Below are 17,881 nucleotides of genomic sequence, written 5' to 3'. Positions count from 1 at the left end.
TGAAATCAAACTTGGTTGTATACATAGCCACGCTGTCCTCATGCTTAAGAAGTACTTCCACAAGACAAAAAATTTTTATAACTAAAACAAAATTGCACGAACAGATGATAACAGAGAAATGGAAGGTATTTCTGAGTTTTTTTCCTTAAGCAACAAGACGTGTTCAGTAAGTGCCCATTTATCTAGCAGACAGCATCTTCAGAACGATGTCATCACCACCAACTGATATAGTAAAGATTTTTGCTGGTCCCAGTGACTTTACTATAAAGGGGTTCTACTGTAATTGCAGTGCACACTGAAAAGTTTCTGGACTGTAAAGCTAGCGTTCTCTCCTCCAAACACTGCTGCTGTCTTGCAGCCGATGGGCCAGGGGGTTATTAAGTTTATCAAGACCAGGTATAGGAGGCAGCTCCTGGAAAGGATACTCCTGTGCAATGAGGCTATGAAAACGTATGAGGCGTCGCTTCTCAGAACTGTGCACATATTAGCTTATGAGTGGGACAGTACACCACCACAGGTGATCGCCAACTGTTTCCGTTACTGCGGCTTTGCTCAGTTTGGTGCAGACAAACCAGTGCATGCTACTAACCAGTGCACCGATGCACTGTCCAATGAGGGTTGTTTTGAAGACTCGCTTCCTGAACAAGTGCATCTTGAGGACTACATCAACATAAACGCGGGTGTGGCCGTCGCTGGGTCATTAACAGAGGACGAGACTGTCAAAAATGTGCTCGGTGCCTCAGACGACAAATCCCCATCGGGTGACACCGCATGTGAGGAGCTGCTACAAGTACCGTGCCGCACGGTGAGAGGCCACGGAGGCTCGCACGCGGTGAAGAATCTCACAGAACTGCGCAAAATCATAGTTTACGTGGTTTTCACGTCAAAGGCAGGTGATTATTTCAATTTTTCTCCAAATAAATCTGCAGTAATTGAATGGTTTCTCGCAATTTTCTCAAGATAATTCGACCTGTCAGTTACTAATTCAAACTTTTTTCCGGTCCCTTAAAGATCGAATTAATGAGATTTTACTGTATGTGAAGCAACAGCACAGGAACTACAACAGGACACACAAAAAAAAAAATTGAACACAAGCAAACTTTGGTAATTGGGATTGCTCCAGAGATGGCAATCACAATTCATCTTGGGTATGAGACATGTTGCTGTGCGTGGCTAGACCAATTACAGTTGTGAGAGAATCTCAAACATACCTACAGAGAAAATTGGCAGTGCTTTATCAACCAATGGCATGCCAGGACAATAAAGTATCATATATGGCTTGGCTCGTGTTGGGCAAAGTAAATCCCAATGTAAAACCTCATTACAAGAGACACTCAAGGGACCCGAAAAAGATCTCTTGTAAGCAAGGTCTCTTGTAACCTAAAGTTCTATAAGCACTGTGTTGATCAGTTTACTGCTCATAAGCATATAAATGCATTCACACGCATTAACAGGAAATTGTTCAGGAAAAGTACACGTGCTCTCATTCCCCCGTGAATTTTCCCCCTCCCTCATAACTTAACGAGATTGAACTAGGTTTCCCTTGGAAGGATAAGAGCTGGGGCAGCCCTTGGCCCGTCGGTAACATGCAGATGGGATTCTGAAGAAGACATCGGACCCACCACATGCCCAAAGTGTTCCACACCAGCTGCAGAAGTGGACATTCGCCACCTGCTGTGGACTTTTGCAGGGACAAGGGCATCAAGGATAAAGATTCTGCAGGAAGTGGGACTAACCGCAACAAGGGAAGAAGACTTTTCCAAATGGCTCACCGACAACAATAAGAGCAAGAGCCTTCTCCAGTTCCTAACGGAAAATAATTTAGACGGGTTTTATAATATGCCTTATGACAAGCTTGTGTAATAAAAAAAAAAATTGTTCAGGAAGTTATTCGTACAAGTATGTATTTTCGCGAATACAGAGTGTATTCTTTCCCAAATTTAGGAGGTAAAGCACTTCACTTTGCAAGCCCTCCTGTTGCTCTAATATCTTTGAAACACCCTTACATGCTCGTTATCCTCATATGCTGACACTTTTCCTCTGAAATGTCCTCGTTGTCATCCTCTGTGGCACGTGTGCCATTTACTTGCGCGAGAATTGCACAGTCTGTAAGCTCTTCGGAAGCACACAAGATCCACATCTGCAGATACGAATTCCTCAAAAGACTCTGGTACCTCAGCAGTCTCTTCGATGCTCGCCCAAGCTTCATCTTCAAGGAAGCTTTCCACAGTATCCATATATGGGCCCTCTTACATCATGTCACCACATTTAAAGCCTGCTTGTCTGAAACTGTTTTTCACAGCTTCCCTTCTCAGGCCATTCCAGACGCCTGAAATCACCTGAACAGCAAACTTTGCATCAATTACTACTGTACAGTCTTGCTGCCTGTTGACCAACAAACGTTCTATAAACCTTGTTTTGTACAGCAACTTGACTGAGTGCATAATGCCTTTGTCTATTGGTTGAAGGTAGGGTGTGGAGTTTGAAGGGAAAATATAAAGGGAAAAAATAACTTTGGTGGCTTTGAGCACGAGAACTTTGGTGCTGCAAGGAGCATTGTCCGCAAAGAGAAATACATCAGGATTCCGAAATTTCATCTTGTGATCAAATTTTAACGGCGAGGAGTTAAAAATGCTGGATGTCATTCATGCATTTTGACTTGCTTCGAAGGTGACAGTAATGCGACGCCAGCGGCTGAAACAACGGAGTCGTTTTGACTTTCCAATCATGGGGAAGCACTCCTTCTCAGTTCCTGACATATACAACAAAAAGGATGCTGATATGAAACAGAATTTAGCTAAGGAAATCTAAAGTGCATCATGTACAAGTTGGCACGCTTCAGCTGCATTGCATGAGCACACCTGGGTTGTGTCTCTTTTAAACAGTGAAGAATTTACTCCAAGGACCTGCAAAAGTTGTCCTGAGTAACCGAGTGTCTCTTGTAACCATGTCTCTTGTATGCAATGTCATTACCATGGCAGACATAGGAAAACCAACCAAACCATCTTAAAATGTCTCGTAACAGTGTCTCTTGTAACTAGATTTAGCTGTACAACAAAATTTAATTAATTTAACCCCCACTGAGTAAAAATTCAAATAATTCAATTGAAAAATGCAGTTTGGTGTAAGTCTATGGCGTCGAGCACGCGTTAATTTGGACATGGGTGTGCTCGCACTGGTTAGCTCTTTTGGGACTACCCTATAGGCCATTGGTTAGCTATGAATGTGTCACAGACCCCTTATAAACCAGTGGAAATGGTACGGAACCCTTAAGAACAGAGGGGGGGCGGTCTTGTGTGGACTGCTGACTGCTGTCAAGGTTCCGGGAGGGGGTGGCAGAACTGCAATCGATTGAAATCTAAATTGGCCTCTAAAAAATGCGCACTTGATAAGTCAGTGTGCCACAGTCCAGAAAAGACGTGTGGAAGAGGTGACGTGTCTGGGCCGGTATAAATGCCGCTAGAAAGGATTCGAGATGCTTTTCATTGCAGCCTCATCCAACAGTGCAACCAGAGGTCAAGTTTTACCGATGCCGGTATAAAAAAAGGCAGTAGACGTTCTCTCTCTCTCACCCTATCTCAAGTGCACGCTCTCCCTTTTTGCACTCCTCTCATGTTTCTTTCGTCGTCTAGCCTGGAAAGAGCTATCGCGTGACCTTTTTTTTTGTGACTGTGGGTTTCACGAACACCAAAAATTGCTTCACAGATCTCCATTTGAGAAACACTGCTACATGCCATTGCTCATACATAAATAACAGTTTTCAGTGCACTGCGAAACACAAATTTCTGTAAGCTCAAGCATGAAGTCTCATCTAGGCAGCTAGTATTACAACTATAGCTTCAGTCTTCTTTGTGGTTCTCTCTCTTTTTTTTCAAATACTATTACTTGCAGCAGGGCAGTCTGAAATGTAAAAAGCAGCAGTAACCTTGCCAGTAATGGTCTTCTGTTGCACGAACTTGCGCGGTTGTCCGATGGCGGAACGATTCACTCGCCCATCGACACCAGTGATTTGTTCATCACACCGACTATGCATATTTTTCACTCACATCCACATTCTTCCTATACTCTTCACAGTACACTGAACCATCACATTTTGAGGATGCTTCACCACACAGTACATGACGTGAAGGATCCTCAAAACGTGACAGGGCTATATGTCAAGAGGCACAAGTGCTACTGTGTAGCACTGCGAAATGGGCCACGGAGGCACTCACGATTATGGAGCAATTCTTCGACATTTCAAAAGCAAAACACTCTATGAAAACCTTATGTGTTTGTCTAGGTGCCATGCCTTGGTGTCGGCAGCAATGCATTAAAGGATGAACACCAAAGACACCTTGCTCTTGACAAGCACCACAACACCACTGCAGCCTATCGCCGAGCCGCAAAAAGTCTTAAATGACGAATTCGTCCTCAAAAATGTCTCATATTGAAGCATAGTCATTATGGAACTGCCACATGTGCTTTGACTTCTGACATCATCGAGCCTGGTCCCAGCACCTCGCTAAATCATCTTCAGTGGGCATGGCGAAAGCGACGTGAGCACGTTGCTGAAAATGCCGTGTCTTTTCCTGATAAAGGTTAGCCATAAGTGTACCATACGCAGTGATGACACATTCTTGTTCTCTTGCCATGCCCACATACAGGTTTACACTTTGCCTATAAGTCTTTTTGCTCGTGTATGCATCACTTTGGTGATAGCACTGGGGTATATCAAACTGCCTGAATATCCACTCGGAAATCCTATGCAAAAATATAGCAGTGTTATTCATGTTTATCCAACTCCCGCTAATGAAACATTCAGTATATCCATCCAACTGCAAGCCAAGTGCCTGCAGAGGGCGCTTCTCCTAATGGCACTCTTGCAGTAACATTGTGCACATGGAGCCAGAATTGGCTTAGCATACTCTGGCACCTGCTGGAAGTGCTACCACTGTATAAACATGTGATGAGGTGAACGTGAAGTCCACCTGAAAGTGGCCCTCAGTTTAGCGTGCCTGTTTCGAACACGACACTGCTGTTATGCGAAGAAGCCAGCGTTCGGTGCACCAATCATTGTGCGATGAAGCCAACATAGCTTACTGAAGGCTTGCAGCAGCTCTCATGTAGCCTGCTTCCTTGCTGAAGGCGACGTAGAAATCAACTACACTGTAAAGATGGCGACCTGGCACCAGTGCGCCAGCACGAGACACAAGCACCAGCTGTGTGAGCCCGGGCCTGCGATTTGTTCCCCTGGCCTAGCCCTCGTGACTGGGGGACCCACAAGCTGCTCATACTAGTACCTTCAAGACTTATGCATGGCTTCACCTGCGCTACTTTTGGGGCAGCAAGTTCGTTCCTTCAAGTTTGTCTGGTGTCACACTTCTTCATGAGATTCCGTAGAATAATGAGAGATTGTGACGTCATCGGCCATGACCGGACGTGACATCATGACATCACATCCGGTCACGTATAATAACTGGAAGCAAGCTTCCACAATGCATCAGATCTCCTTCGGTAAGAACTTGCAACTTTCACAAGCACTCACTTGCACAAATCTTCACTAAGATATGACACTTTTCAATACAGTTTCTTGTCTAGAATGATTGAAGACTGGAATTTCTTGCCAAAATATGCACTTCAATCCAAAGACTTCGTTGCCAAACTAGAACACCTCTTTACAAACTGCATTTGTGTTTTGCATGCTGCTAGCAACTGTATGTTTCCATTTTTTCTATTGTTAAAAAGAGTATGTATTTCCATCCTGCTTGTACCAAGAAATGGCCAATAGTATTTTGAAGTAAATGAAATAAAAACATGTTTATAAATAGAAACAACCATATTCCAGGCATTCACTAAATAAGGTTGCAGATATGTAAATGGTTTTCGGTAGTCTTTTAGGGTCATTTGATAATTCAAACTTACCAAACATCCCCTCACACTCAATTTGCTAAATATGTAAAGTATACTCTAAAGAGAATCTGCACAGGTGCAGATCATTGCGGTGCAGCTATGATTTTCATGACAGAATCCACGTTTTTGGTCCAATACTAGTCAAGCCAAATACAAGACCTCAAATTCCCAGCAGGTCAGTCCTTGGTGGATGAAGCACACTAAGGAACTACTAACATGGATGGTGGCACTACTTTCCCCTCTAGGTAATTTTGACATACTCTATGGTTGTGTCTGCTAAAACAGATGGATTAAGTCTCACCCTAGAATGAAACTGAGGAAAGCTCAGTAAGTGCGTACATACCTGAGGGTGTGGGTTTAGCACACATGTGTAGCCCATGTCCACAATGGCCCGAACAGTGTCAAGGCTGGTCCCATAGAGGTTGCCCCTGTACTCCCCATGCTCAACAAAGCGTCCTTGCCGTATCTTTTCCTCCATTTCAGCTCGGCTCACAAAGTAGTAATCCCGACCATCAACTTCCCAGGGTTTCATGGGGCGACTTGTATCTTGGGAAAGGAAGAACAACCATAATTTATGTTCAACAAACTTCTGATTGGCCATGCGTGCGTATAACACAGCTTCTGTATTATACGACGTGTCAAACAAGAATGCTTTCAGCTCATCTAATACTTTACAGTACCAAAATTGATCAAATTGTTCAGCTCTGCCTTTAAAACGTTTACTAAACCAATGAACACAACAGAAGAAAGCATGCCATGCAGCTAGATTCAATTCTGGGCTGCCTTTTAAATGACAACTAATTTAACTGACTCTAGGACTGTATTAATGGCATAATATGGTTTGGGAAAATATCACAGCTGTTGATTCTTGCACAGTTAGCGTAAAAGGAATAGGCACTTCTGTTGCAGGGAAGTTTAGTTCCTCTCCCACTTTAGTCAGTTGAGAATTTGCTCTTCAAATTTTTAGAGAAGGAGCCTCACTTTGATACCCTCCCTGTGGCGGTCTGCAGCATTGACCTTGGCAACCTGCCAAGATGTTGGGCACCCGCCGATAACATCCCCCTGTGTATCTTTTGACAAGATCTACCATATAAAGGCATGTAATACACCGCACCCCCTATTTCCCGCAGCAAATATTTTGTTTTAAATCCGCGTAAGGGCCGCATCCAAACTTTCCACGACCCATGCGGGAACAGCCTTCAAAATGCACGCGCACAGGAGCTTCCAGATGCCGCCCACAGATGGCGCCCGCAGTAGTGGGTCATCATTATCATACTTTCCCTCTACCGCAAACTTCCGCAATCCTTATTGGCATCGGTATCGCCAGTCCCGGCCATGTCTGCTCTGTTTTGTCTGTCAAAGGTGTGCGAGTGTCAAAGGCTCAAGAGGGCACCGCTCGCGACTGTGCTTGGCTGGATTCTGTCCGCATGGAACTCCGTGTCTACGGACATTGCATCCCGTAGTTTCAAGGTGACCGAGATTTCAAACAGTTTAGATGGGACTGAAGACAACGATTTTTGGGGTGAACTTGCACCAGAGCACAGCACCAGCTCGAAGTTGGAAGACTCCGCGAGTGACGACTGAATGGTAAATAAACGCCGCACATTCAGCGGTTAGTTTTGTTTTTACTTGAAAAAAATAAAAAAAGTTTCGTATGGCGTGTGTATGGGCTGCACCCCAAAAATTGGCCCTCGAATCTGAAAAAAAAAAAAAAGTGCGGCCCTTAAGTGGTATTCACACGGGGGAGCATTTCGGGGAGGGGGTGCGGTGGTAACGCCGGCCTGCGGAACCCCCTCCCTTGCTCCCGCATTCACAATGGCAACGAAGTATGAGAGGGGTGTCACTGCTGCCAGCAAATGAAGCTCGGCGCGGGCCGAGGAGAGCGGCGCTGCCGGCCTCGCTCCTTCACTGCAGCCGGGTTCAATGTGCATTGTTGAAATTTTGAACTCTGGTAGTGTGGATGGAGCGGAGAAGGCACGAGGAAGCCGGAGACAGTTTTATGATAAAGTAGCGAGGATATTTTATATAAAATATCACATCACTTCAATGTAAAAGCATGGAGACAAGATAGGCATCACAGCCACGACAGGAACAGACTAGAACGCATACCCTCAGTCTTTTTTCCATTACTACTAGGTTCCTAGATGAGGAGTGCGAAATGAAATCAAAGTATTTTATTTACTTTGCTCAATACTACAACGCACGAAAAAGATTAAAAGGCTGCCAGCCACAGCTTGAAAAACTCCCTGTACCTATTCTTCACACGGCAACCAGGCTTGAGCATTCGCGGAGGTAGAATGAGATTTATAGTTTGTACACAAAAAAGCAACGTATTAGAGCAAAATAATTACATACCGCATATGTCAGTAGCATTTTATGAATCATAGGCACTGAACTACATACATACTGAACATAGGAAAAAAATGGTACATGTGACTTGCAGCAAAAAAAAAAAAAAAGTTGAGTGGTGCGAAACAAAAGACTAAAAAACGTCAAGAAAAATGTTACATCGAAAGGCGAGGCATTACAGCTAATTATTTTGCATGTTTTTTTATGCCCATGCCATGTTTCGCAAGAATGTTCAGTTGCTTTGGAAAGTTGCAGCACAATGATTGCGTATAACTAGAGGTGCTGCAGAGTGGCAACACCAAAATTTGTGGTCTTGCACTGGATAAGCAGGCATGAACCAAATTAAATGGTGCATTTTAAGCACACAGTCAATGATACCAAAAGAGCAGTTTTATACATGCGTAAAAGTATAAAAGTATCAGTGTATAAAGACGATGACCTGACGATAAGTTATGAAGTATGCATCAGTGTGCACATGCGACTGCATGCTAGCAATATTTTGCGCTATGAGTTTTTGTGCGACAGATATTCTGACTATTATGCTGGTTATCACATTGCAGACGCGAAGGCTGTACGTGATAAATGGTTGAAAGAAAACACTGTAGATTTGAATTTCCATTGTTGTTGGAAGACTGCTCGAAGCAACAGTGGATACCAGCCGTTTTATATTTACTACGAACACTCTATACTAATTATTCGTCCCTAAAACAGAGTGGCGTACAACCGTTCACTTCACTATGATCTTCCACACAAGCACACTCGAGACTGCTTTATTGCACTCCACATCGCGACCGACATGCCGACCTATATAGTGGGTACTCTTCAGCCAGTGAAAATGGAAAAGAATGTTTCTTGGTATGTCACAATAAACTCTATCACAATAAAGAAGCACCCCATCACACCACAACCAGCTACAACAACGTGCTTCCCGCTGAGCGCAACCCGCGAAGTTGCCAGGAGAGCGAAGAAAAGGCCGCGGACACCCCTCCTCCTGGGGGAGGTTTTGTGCCAACCGACAAAAAGCCCCCCACCTCCAAGGGGCCCCCGGGAAACCGGTTCAGGTGCCCAAAGGCAGCTTGTTTTCACAACATCGCGGTCCAGAGTGGTGGGTTTCTCCCCCGTGTGAATACCCCTTTACACACGTTTGCTTTTTTGTGTACAAACTAGAAATCTCATACTACCTCCGCGAATGCTCAATGGTAATAGTGGGGTGATCCTCTAGGCAATGTTGGCTGAGTGCCAAATTTTAGACGTTCTTGGGGGCTTTGTCACCATGACACAAAGCCACAGTCGGACTCGCTGTACAGGTTTCAGAAAAGCTTGTTTCTGTACACTGAGAAGCAAATATTCCAGCACAGAATAACAATAAAGTATGATTCACTGGTGACCATTCGGGGCCTGTTAAGGATAGTACGATTTTCGGATAATAAGCTTAAATTTTCAATTCCCGTGAAAATTGTATCAATGAGATTTCACTGTACACGTCGAAACCCTTGCTTGAAAATATTTCACCCGCAGGACTGCAATGCTTTCAGATTCATATACATAAGCAGACTTAAGCGTCACTGCCAGATTTTTATTCATAGGCCTCAGTTGAAACCTCATTGTGTGATGGGGTTTTTGAAAGAAACAAGAGGTTGGAAGCTTATTCGCTGTTAAACATGGTGATGAGTCATCACTGCGGCATTCCGCGCAGTTTATATTTTCACAAGATGTGGCACCAGAAGCAATGTAATCAGGTCATTCAGTCAGCTATGTGCTCCTAGCTGAAATGCTTCCCCCAGTCACTAAGCAATTGGAAGCTGCCCATATTTTTCATGTGAAGCAAGTAAACACTGCATATTGGCATCTGACCAGGAAATAAACTTCCTTTTTTTGAACTGCCTGATAACAGGTCTGCCTGATAACAGGGATGCATATTTTCAGTCAGACTTTATTAGCAACTAAGTTCTTTGCTAAAGAACCACATAACAAAATCCGGAAGACCAAAGAAGGTTCATTGCAGGAGCTTTTAACATTTGCACTGCATAGTTGGGGCAATCAGAAATATAACCACCCAAGAAGCCTAGGACGAGAATACGTCCTCTTCTTTAGAAAACGCCTTTCTCGTTGAGGAGACTCATGCGTACAACACAGCCAAAGGTGCATTCACTGAAAAGCTGTCCCGATTCAGCATTGCCAGCACGGTCTAACAGACAATATGCCAAAGGACCCCCACCTACAGCACCCAGGCAGCCTGAAGACACATTCAAGGTAGAGGTGAACAACGTGTACACTGGTTTTAAACAACCCCATGAGAGTTATACCATCAAGGTTTTACTGCAGTAATGCTTAGCACATATGATGCTGAAATATCCATACTGCACAGACGGATGCAAACTGAAGAACATTTCCACTCCAGAATAATGAAAGTGGAGTTCGTCCCAATTCCTCTGCCCATGACTGGCCTTGAGCACTCACAAGGAATAGTAGTTTTAAACTTGTCAGGGTCACTTGCGACGAGCCTCCGCTTTAGTTCATTCCGACCAACTCCCGGAGGGCCTGCAAAAGAAATACCTATTCACTCTCTCACACTAATTTATTTATTTGTTTCACAATACTGTGAGTCTTTCTCAGGCTCTGACAGGAGTGGAAAAAAAAGTGCAAACAGCAAAAGCAAATGACACTGTCTGAGAGTAGTGCTAGCAGATTTGTATACACAGGCTACGAGCAAGCTGAATGCCACCCACCAATAAGTACAATAGGGCGATGAAGACCAGGCCTTGGATAGAGCTTGGCAACCTCTTCATAAGTTGATATGAGTTCACGATCGAAGTCTAAAAAAAAATGTAAGTCAACCGAGTTTCAAAAAAGCTTTTTGCACATATGAACATGACATCAAAACCAGCTAAGCAGAGCAAGAATGTCTGGTTAAAAATAAAATTCCAATTTTATGGAACTGATAGCAGTTTACATGGCATTTAAATGTGGTAACTTGCCTTCATTGTCAGAAACATCATACATAATCTTCTTTGCTCTTCGAGCCTTTAGTTCTTTTCGCAATGGTGAGTAGCAGCCCGCTGAGAGGCCCTCATCATCATCCTCTTGGTTCATCACTCTTAAGGATGCAAAACGCCTGGAAATATGCACAAATTATTTACCCAGGGGAAGACTAGGTGTGTTGCCAACCAATAAATGTAAAAAGTACAGGCACTTAAAAGCAGCATCCTCAGCAAGACGGAGGCAAGCCTATGAAAGTAGCTGCATACAAACCAGAGTGGCAGTTTGTCTAAATTTTTCTCCTCACTTTTTGGTTGGGGGTTTTTTTCTATCTCAGATATAGCCAAAGGGTTAACTGAAAAGAATACTTCGTGTTGCATGCAGCCATCATTGTTATTCTTTTCTCGTTTATCCAAAAGAGGTGTTTAGAACAATAGCTCTGCATTCATGAAAAGATTGCACACAATACATAAGACAATCTTCTTGGCGGTCAGGAAAAAAAAAAATCCATTCTAACGCACCTCTCCTGTAGACCCTGAGCAGGAATGAGCCCAGCACGAGCTGAGCGCTGTCCCTCCCAGCGTGCCTGCCACCAATTGGGATCTTCTTGGCTCACTAGATGCAGTACCTGGCCTCTATGGAATTGCAGGCCAGCCTCTCGGCAAGGAATCAGTGGGTCTGCAGCAGGGTCATAGTCAAACAGTGCTCGAACTCTCACTCGGCTTTCGCGTCCCACAGCTGCCTCCTCAGCTGGTACCAGCTTCAAAGTGATGGTCCCTGCCTGGCTCTGCTGCTGCACAAAGTCACTCATCAGCTTTGGCTACTTCATGAGCATTCCTCCCACTGTGTACCAGTGAATGAGGCGCATGCAAAAATACATAGACCACCATGCTTGTCTCTGCACACCGCTGTGTGGTAATGCATTGCCAGGGTTCCACATCTACCCACACTAAGAGGAAATCACCCCTCTGAGGAGCTCCTATACTGGTCCGCAGCGAAACCACTGGGGCTATAAGTTATGACAAAGGCAGCATAGTTATGACATTTCATACACTGAGCTTTAAACCTCAATTTGAATCGATGAGGTTGAAACTTATGGAGGTTCCATGCCCCGCTGTGAACCAGAGTCACCAAGTTTCAGTATAATCGACACCTAAACAACGGAACAAATTGTTCTTGAAATGCTACTTACGTCTCAAAGCCAGCAGCCCTCACCAGCAGATGGCACATCCGGGCACCATGGCACTTACAACCTCCCCATGCCAACATTAATGGCTTAGTGTACCCAACAGCACATCATACACATTGTTGCCAGTCGCCTTCCTTTGTAGAAGGTGCGCAGAAGCTAAAAGAGGCCTGTCCAATAAATTCAATAGTAGCTTGCTCACAAAGTGATAGATTTGAAAGGTATTCAACTGAAACCAGCGATGTCCTCCTTTCCAAGTGGAAACTGTTTTTTAATAAATTCCTAGCAACTAGAGAAGCACTCCTGCCATTGGTGCACTAATCTCAGCATGCCCCTGTAGAAGAATAAGGGCAGCTGACTAGCACTGACAGCACGATAAATTTGTGACCCCTTTGTCATACACGAACAGCATATCAAATAGACCTTCCACCATATTGGGAAGCAGCCAGGAGACTGAAAGCACTGGGTCCGGGCTGTAAACTGGTCGATGGTTTGGTTTATGTGGTTTAACGTCCCAAAGCGACTCAGGCTATGAGAGACGCCGTAGTGGAGGGCTCCAGAAATTTCGACTACCTGGGGTTCTTTACTATGCACTGACATCACACAGCACACCGGTGCCTTGCTTTTCGTCTCCATCGGAAAGCGGCTGCAGAGACCGGGATTCGATCCCGCGTCCTTGGGCCCTAACCACTGCACCACCACGGCAGGGCTGTAATGTGGTCGAGGCAGAAAAGCTGCCCTCATTCTTCTATGGCTGCAGGCAGAGACTTCCCAGGCTGTTTGCCTGGGAAGCCTTTCTGTTTTAGTCATTCTATGCCAAATATAAAAGAAATGCACTAATCTTCAGACAAATGCCCTTTAACACAGCCATCAAACGGTCTGCTGGTTTAAGATGGCCAAGTCACAGTTTGAAAGATTGCACTTGGTGACAGCACAGACAACTGTCTATAATTCTAGCTCAAACACCTCAAGACAATACTTATAATTAGAGCTCAAGATGACAAAAAGTTTTTTTTCTAATCATGCAGAATTCAAACAAATGGCAACTTTTATATCGCACTTGGTGTTGACAGTACCTAAAGCTTATCTCAAATATGTACAACAAAAGGTTGCTTTCACAGACTTCAACTACCGCAAAAATCCGCGTATAATACGAGGTTTTTCCCCAATTTTATGATGTCAGATTTCCACCTCATACTATATGCAGATCTGAACGAATTTAAGCCTGAATTCGCAGTTACAGTCTCATTATTTAGCACTATCAGCATCAGGCTTCCAGCCAGAGTGGGCACCATCTAGCGATGATGTTGGTTGACTGCTGTGATAGTCTGTTTCAACCACGCTACTCTGCGTCGGCATGACCACGGTGCTTGCGACGCACACGCGACAGGAACCAGGTCGATCGCACCTCGCACGATGTAGGAATGGCGAAAGCAGCACTCGGCATTTCGCACAGGTCTCTCACGAGCATCTCTATCCGTGCTGCACATGACCTACATCTGAATCACGGATGCTTGACTAGCATTCCCGGAGTTGTGCTTTCAAGAAAAGAGGGATAACGAATGCGTTTAGATACCGAAAAAGGGTTTCTACGGAAAGTTTTCTCCAGCAAGGGACTTTTGGTAGACAATATACTGGACGACGACGATCGCGAAAACACTGAACCTGAAAACACTTCTGGGGCTCACATGCCACGCATGGTGCTAGACGCGAACAAGCACCAGTGCGGTGCATGCTAACCGGCAGCTCGTACGCTGCCGTTCTGCGTCCAAACAGGAAGCAGCCTACTGGTTTATAACAACCGGAGGACTATGTGGCTTCCGTGACTGATAGAGTAAATGTGAGCTGCACTCCTCCTCATTGTGCATGAAATCCTCTGATCAAGTGTGTCGGCGCGAGAAGGGGAGCGAACCACCATCGGCACAGAAAGTGCGTGGCACTATTCGAAACCTAGCGGTGGGTAGCGTTGGACGCGAATGCACAGAGCCCGTACACCTCACAGAGCAATCACGAAATGTAGTGCAAATAAATACCTTTGCTGATCTTTCTTCGCCTGCATTATACGCGGATGAAAACTTTTTTTCCACTTTTCACTGTCCCGAAATTACATCTATTATTATATGCACTATACACGGTATTTTACGGCAATGTGGTCTCCCTGTACAAGAATAGTAAAATGTGGATGGGTGAATGGGACCAACCGAAACTATATAACATAAAATACCAAGCAAGCGCACCCCTCTCCCGCACCGAAATTACCGGAAAAAATGAAGGAGGGCACTTTCCCTGTACGGCATTGAAATTGACGATAGCGACAACAAAATTTTTTCACAAGAAAAAAAAATTGAGAACAGTGCAAATTATTTTAATTCATTTTTTTATCGCTGATCGGGCCTATCAGGCTTATAGGTGTGTGCCGAGATGTTGGCGAGCCGCTACACTGTGTGTTCCCGCTATGCTGCTACCCTTGATGCAAACTGATCAGCGCTCGCCGCCACAGTTTTCTCTTGACATGCTAGTTAAACCAATTAGCGATTGTCTTCTTTAATTTCGGCGCCAACTACCGCTTAGGCAGCGGCCATCTGCTCCTCTGGTCGCATGCATCATACGTCTCGCTTGCAGTTATCATCCGACGCCAGCCGTCAGCCTTTGGGCATCGCCACACAGGAGCCATTTTTGTTTGTGATGTTTCTGAGATTCCAGACTAGATAAGATTCTGGGACTGGATGGGGCTGGCAGTGTTACCTGGGTGAGGTGCGTGCCAAAAGTAGGGAGCGGGGAGGTGCAACGTGGTACAGGGGGAAGGCAGGGGCTTTTTCGGTACAGGGTAGAAATTTGAAATTAGCAGTGAAGTTGAGAGGGGGGAGGGGGGGGGGGGGGGGGGGGGCTTGCATGGGTGGGGGCTCTTGGTCGGTATTTTGCAGCAATAATACTACAGTTACTTAGACTGCTTGCAACTAGTGCTCTACACTGTTTAGGTAGCAATGCATCCAACTCAGTACGGAGGAGCCAACACACAGGAAAGCATAGTATATGCATTTCTGGCAAAAAAAAAAAAAAAAAAAGCACAAGATAAATAAATGATACGAGGCATGCACACCTACCTCCTGTGAAAGGTGAACACAGCATGCATGGAAAAGAAAAATAACCCAGGCACATGTCAGATCACAGCCAAGCAGTGCCATCCTTCATAACAAAACTGTTCTTACCAAAATGTTGACAACATCATGTGGTGCTTTGCCTTTCAGGCTGACTCCATTCACTTCATGTACCTCATCTCCCACATGGATTAGACCTATGCAACAAAGGTTAACCCTCTCATTATAAGCACTAAAAACAAAGCAACAACTAAGATTTGCTTTTTCAAATGATGCTAACGAACTGCAAAGTTGTTGAAATGCTGGTCAAAGAAGATGCTGGTCAAGAACTTTCCTTTAACATTAAAGTTATGTAAATGAAAATTGTACCACATTAAAGAGCTTGATCTCCTTTCTCCAAATCTATTTTCAGTTCTAAGCTAGCTCTATGCCATCTGTTCCAAGTGCCATGCATCGGTGAAAAACAGTGCATGCTAGTGCAGCTGCTGAACATGGCAGTAATCATGACAGAACAGTGCAAAAATGGTTTTTCTTGTGCCTAGCGCTCAATAGAGTGCAAATAAGCAATATAATGTCCTTCCTTCAGCATGCACCATTTTGAGACAGTTATATAGACCTTTTCAAAATTGGCCAAAGGGCACTGCCACAATGGAAACTGGGCTGTGCTTATAACACAGGAAAAAGCTGGGGTTTCTCCCTCCATGCTTGCTTCACAGCCCAGTCAAACCGGTTTCTCCCAGGATTATGAAAAGTTCTATATCTGGTGCATTGTTTTCAGTAGTTGGTGCCTGAATATATTGAAAATTTTCCTCCTTAAAACATTATCGATTGCAAGAAAAAAGATAGGTGCATCCTACAGATTTTAAGGACTATGCGTGCTAAATTTGGTCTCAATGAGACTACAATGTAGATAAGAAGCACATAAACATGTATGGCTCAAAATGGAAAAAAGAAAAACATTTGAGGGCTATAAAAAGGTCCTGTGAAAAAGCCCAGTTTTGGCCGAGAAATATTACTAGTACTTCCTGGAAGTATGCAGGGATGAACACCCCTTGGGGAGAAAGAGCATAGGCCTACTGGCTTGCACAAGCATGAGGGCACGTAATTCCAAGATATAAAATAGGTCACATCTGCTGCTTTTACAGCCACCATAAGTACTTTAACAGTTTTGTCTAATATTTCCCAATCAATCAGGACTCTGATTTTGCTGATTTCCATTTCTGAAGGTTGCTCAAACAGTCAAAAACAGAACTGCTATTGAACAGAACCATTTCCTGTAAAACTGAAAGAAGAACCATAGCTTTTCATTGGTCAAGTTAATCTAGTGCAAAGGAGCTATATCAATTTAAGTGCCTTCTATGTTACTTCATTCCTGATTGGTACGCATTATAATAGTTTTAAAGGGACACTGAGGACCTACTGAAGTTGGCCTGTATCGATAGGGTACAATTTTATAACCACAAGGAGACGATTAGCACCAAAAACAATAAGACCAAATAAGTTGCAGAACCATAGTTTGAGAGATCCAACAAGAGCTGTTGGATTTCCATTTCACTATATATCCTGATAAACAATTTGGAAGCGACATGCACATTATATAATTATTGAATATCTTTAATTTTCCACACATACTTATTCTGGACTAAGGCTCCTCTCTCCAGTCAGCCAATATAGACAAACAGTGACAGACCTTCCCCTATGGTGCATTTCGCAGCAGCCGACGACAGACTGACTGCGCTACATTTTTCTAGTTTTCCTTCTCCTTCCATGGCAGCCAACTCTTCAGATGGTTCCTGTGGCAGCCACCATGTGATTGCGCATTCCTCACTCTTACCAAACCCTCTCCCTCCCAAAAGGTATGTATTATGCAGGTTCTGATTATGCATTCCTAGCTCTTTCCATACCCTTCTCCGGGTGGCTCCCGTGGCAACCACCCTCACACTCTCCATACTTTCCTCAGTCCACGTTAACCACCGTCCAGTTACGCCGAGTATTACACTAATGCGAAACTCAGGAACAGGCATTGAACAGCTGTCGCTGTAAAATGAAACAAAGATGTCGCCATCACTGCTCGACTTTGCAACAACTGTGTGCTGCAGCAGGTTCCCGAGGACTGGCTACAACCCCATTTACTTAATAATGGTGGCTATCCGTCCTGCCATTCTTTTTGGCATGAATTTCACAAGTTTTAATCAAGTGAGGGGGAAAAAATATTTACATTATGCTTCTGTTTCAGGACAAATATATTAGCATATCAAAAAAGATCGAAAAAATTTTCATTGAGAACAAAGCTGGTATGTCCCTAATGTCCCTTTAATGCTTAAAAAGGGTTTCCTACAGTTCTAACAGCTTGCTGCTGCAAGTTACCACAAAACAC

At 44.2% G+C, this 17,881-nt stretch overlaps 1 protein-coding gene across 7 annotated transcripts in view; it reads right to left on the bottom strand.

Annotated features, from left to right (window-relative positions):
* The window catches only part of metro (membrane palmitoylated protein 7-like protein metro), a 44,751-nt gene that overhangs the window by 10,821 nt on the left and 16,049 nt on the right, over positions 1–17,881 (bottom strand). For 4 of the 7 annotated variants that reach the window (XM_084591320.1, XM_084591321.1, XM_084591317.1 and 1 more), the window contains exons 9-14: positions 15,615–15,701; positions 11,742–12,015; positions 11,220–11,356; positions 10,971–11,057; positions 10,702–10,782; positions 6,236–6,438 (exon numbers count right to left, since the gene is read on the bottom strand). In XM_084591320.1, the coding sequence (XP_084447446.1) occupies positions 6,236–6,438; positions 10,702–10,782; positions 10,971–11,057; positions 11,220–11,356; positions 11,742–12,015; positions 15,615–15,701 (869 nt within the window). The remainder of the gene's footprint in view (positions 1–6,235; positions 6,439–10,701; positions 10,783–10,970; positions 11,058–11,219; positions 11,357–11,741; positions 12,016–15,614; positions 15,702–17,881) is intronic. The other 3 variants (XM_084591318.1, XM_084591323.1, XM_084591319.1) reach the window with 2 other exon arrangements.

The sequence above is a fragment of the Amblyomma maculatum genome, chromosome 1 (genome assembly GCF_055883805.1).
Source record: "Amblyomma maculatum isolate TAMU_Amacu chromosome 1, ASM5588380v1, whole genome shotgun sequence".
NCBI lineage: Eukaryota > Metazoa > Arthropoda > Arachnida > Ixodida > Ixodidae > Amblyomma > Amblyomma maculatum.
Note: the sequence above shows the minus strand (reverse complement) of the source record. Positions and strands in the feature narration are given on the sequence as shown.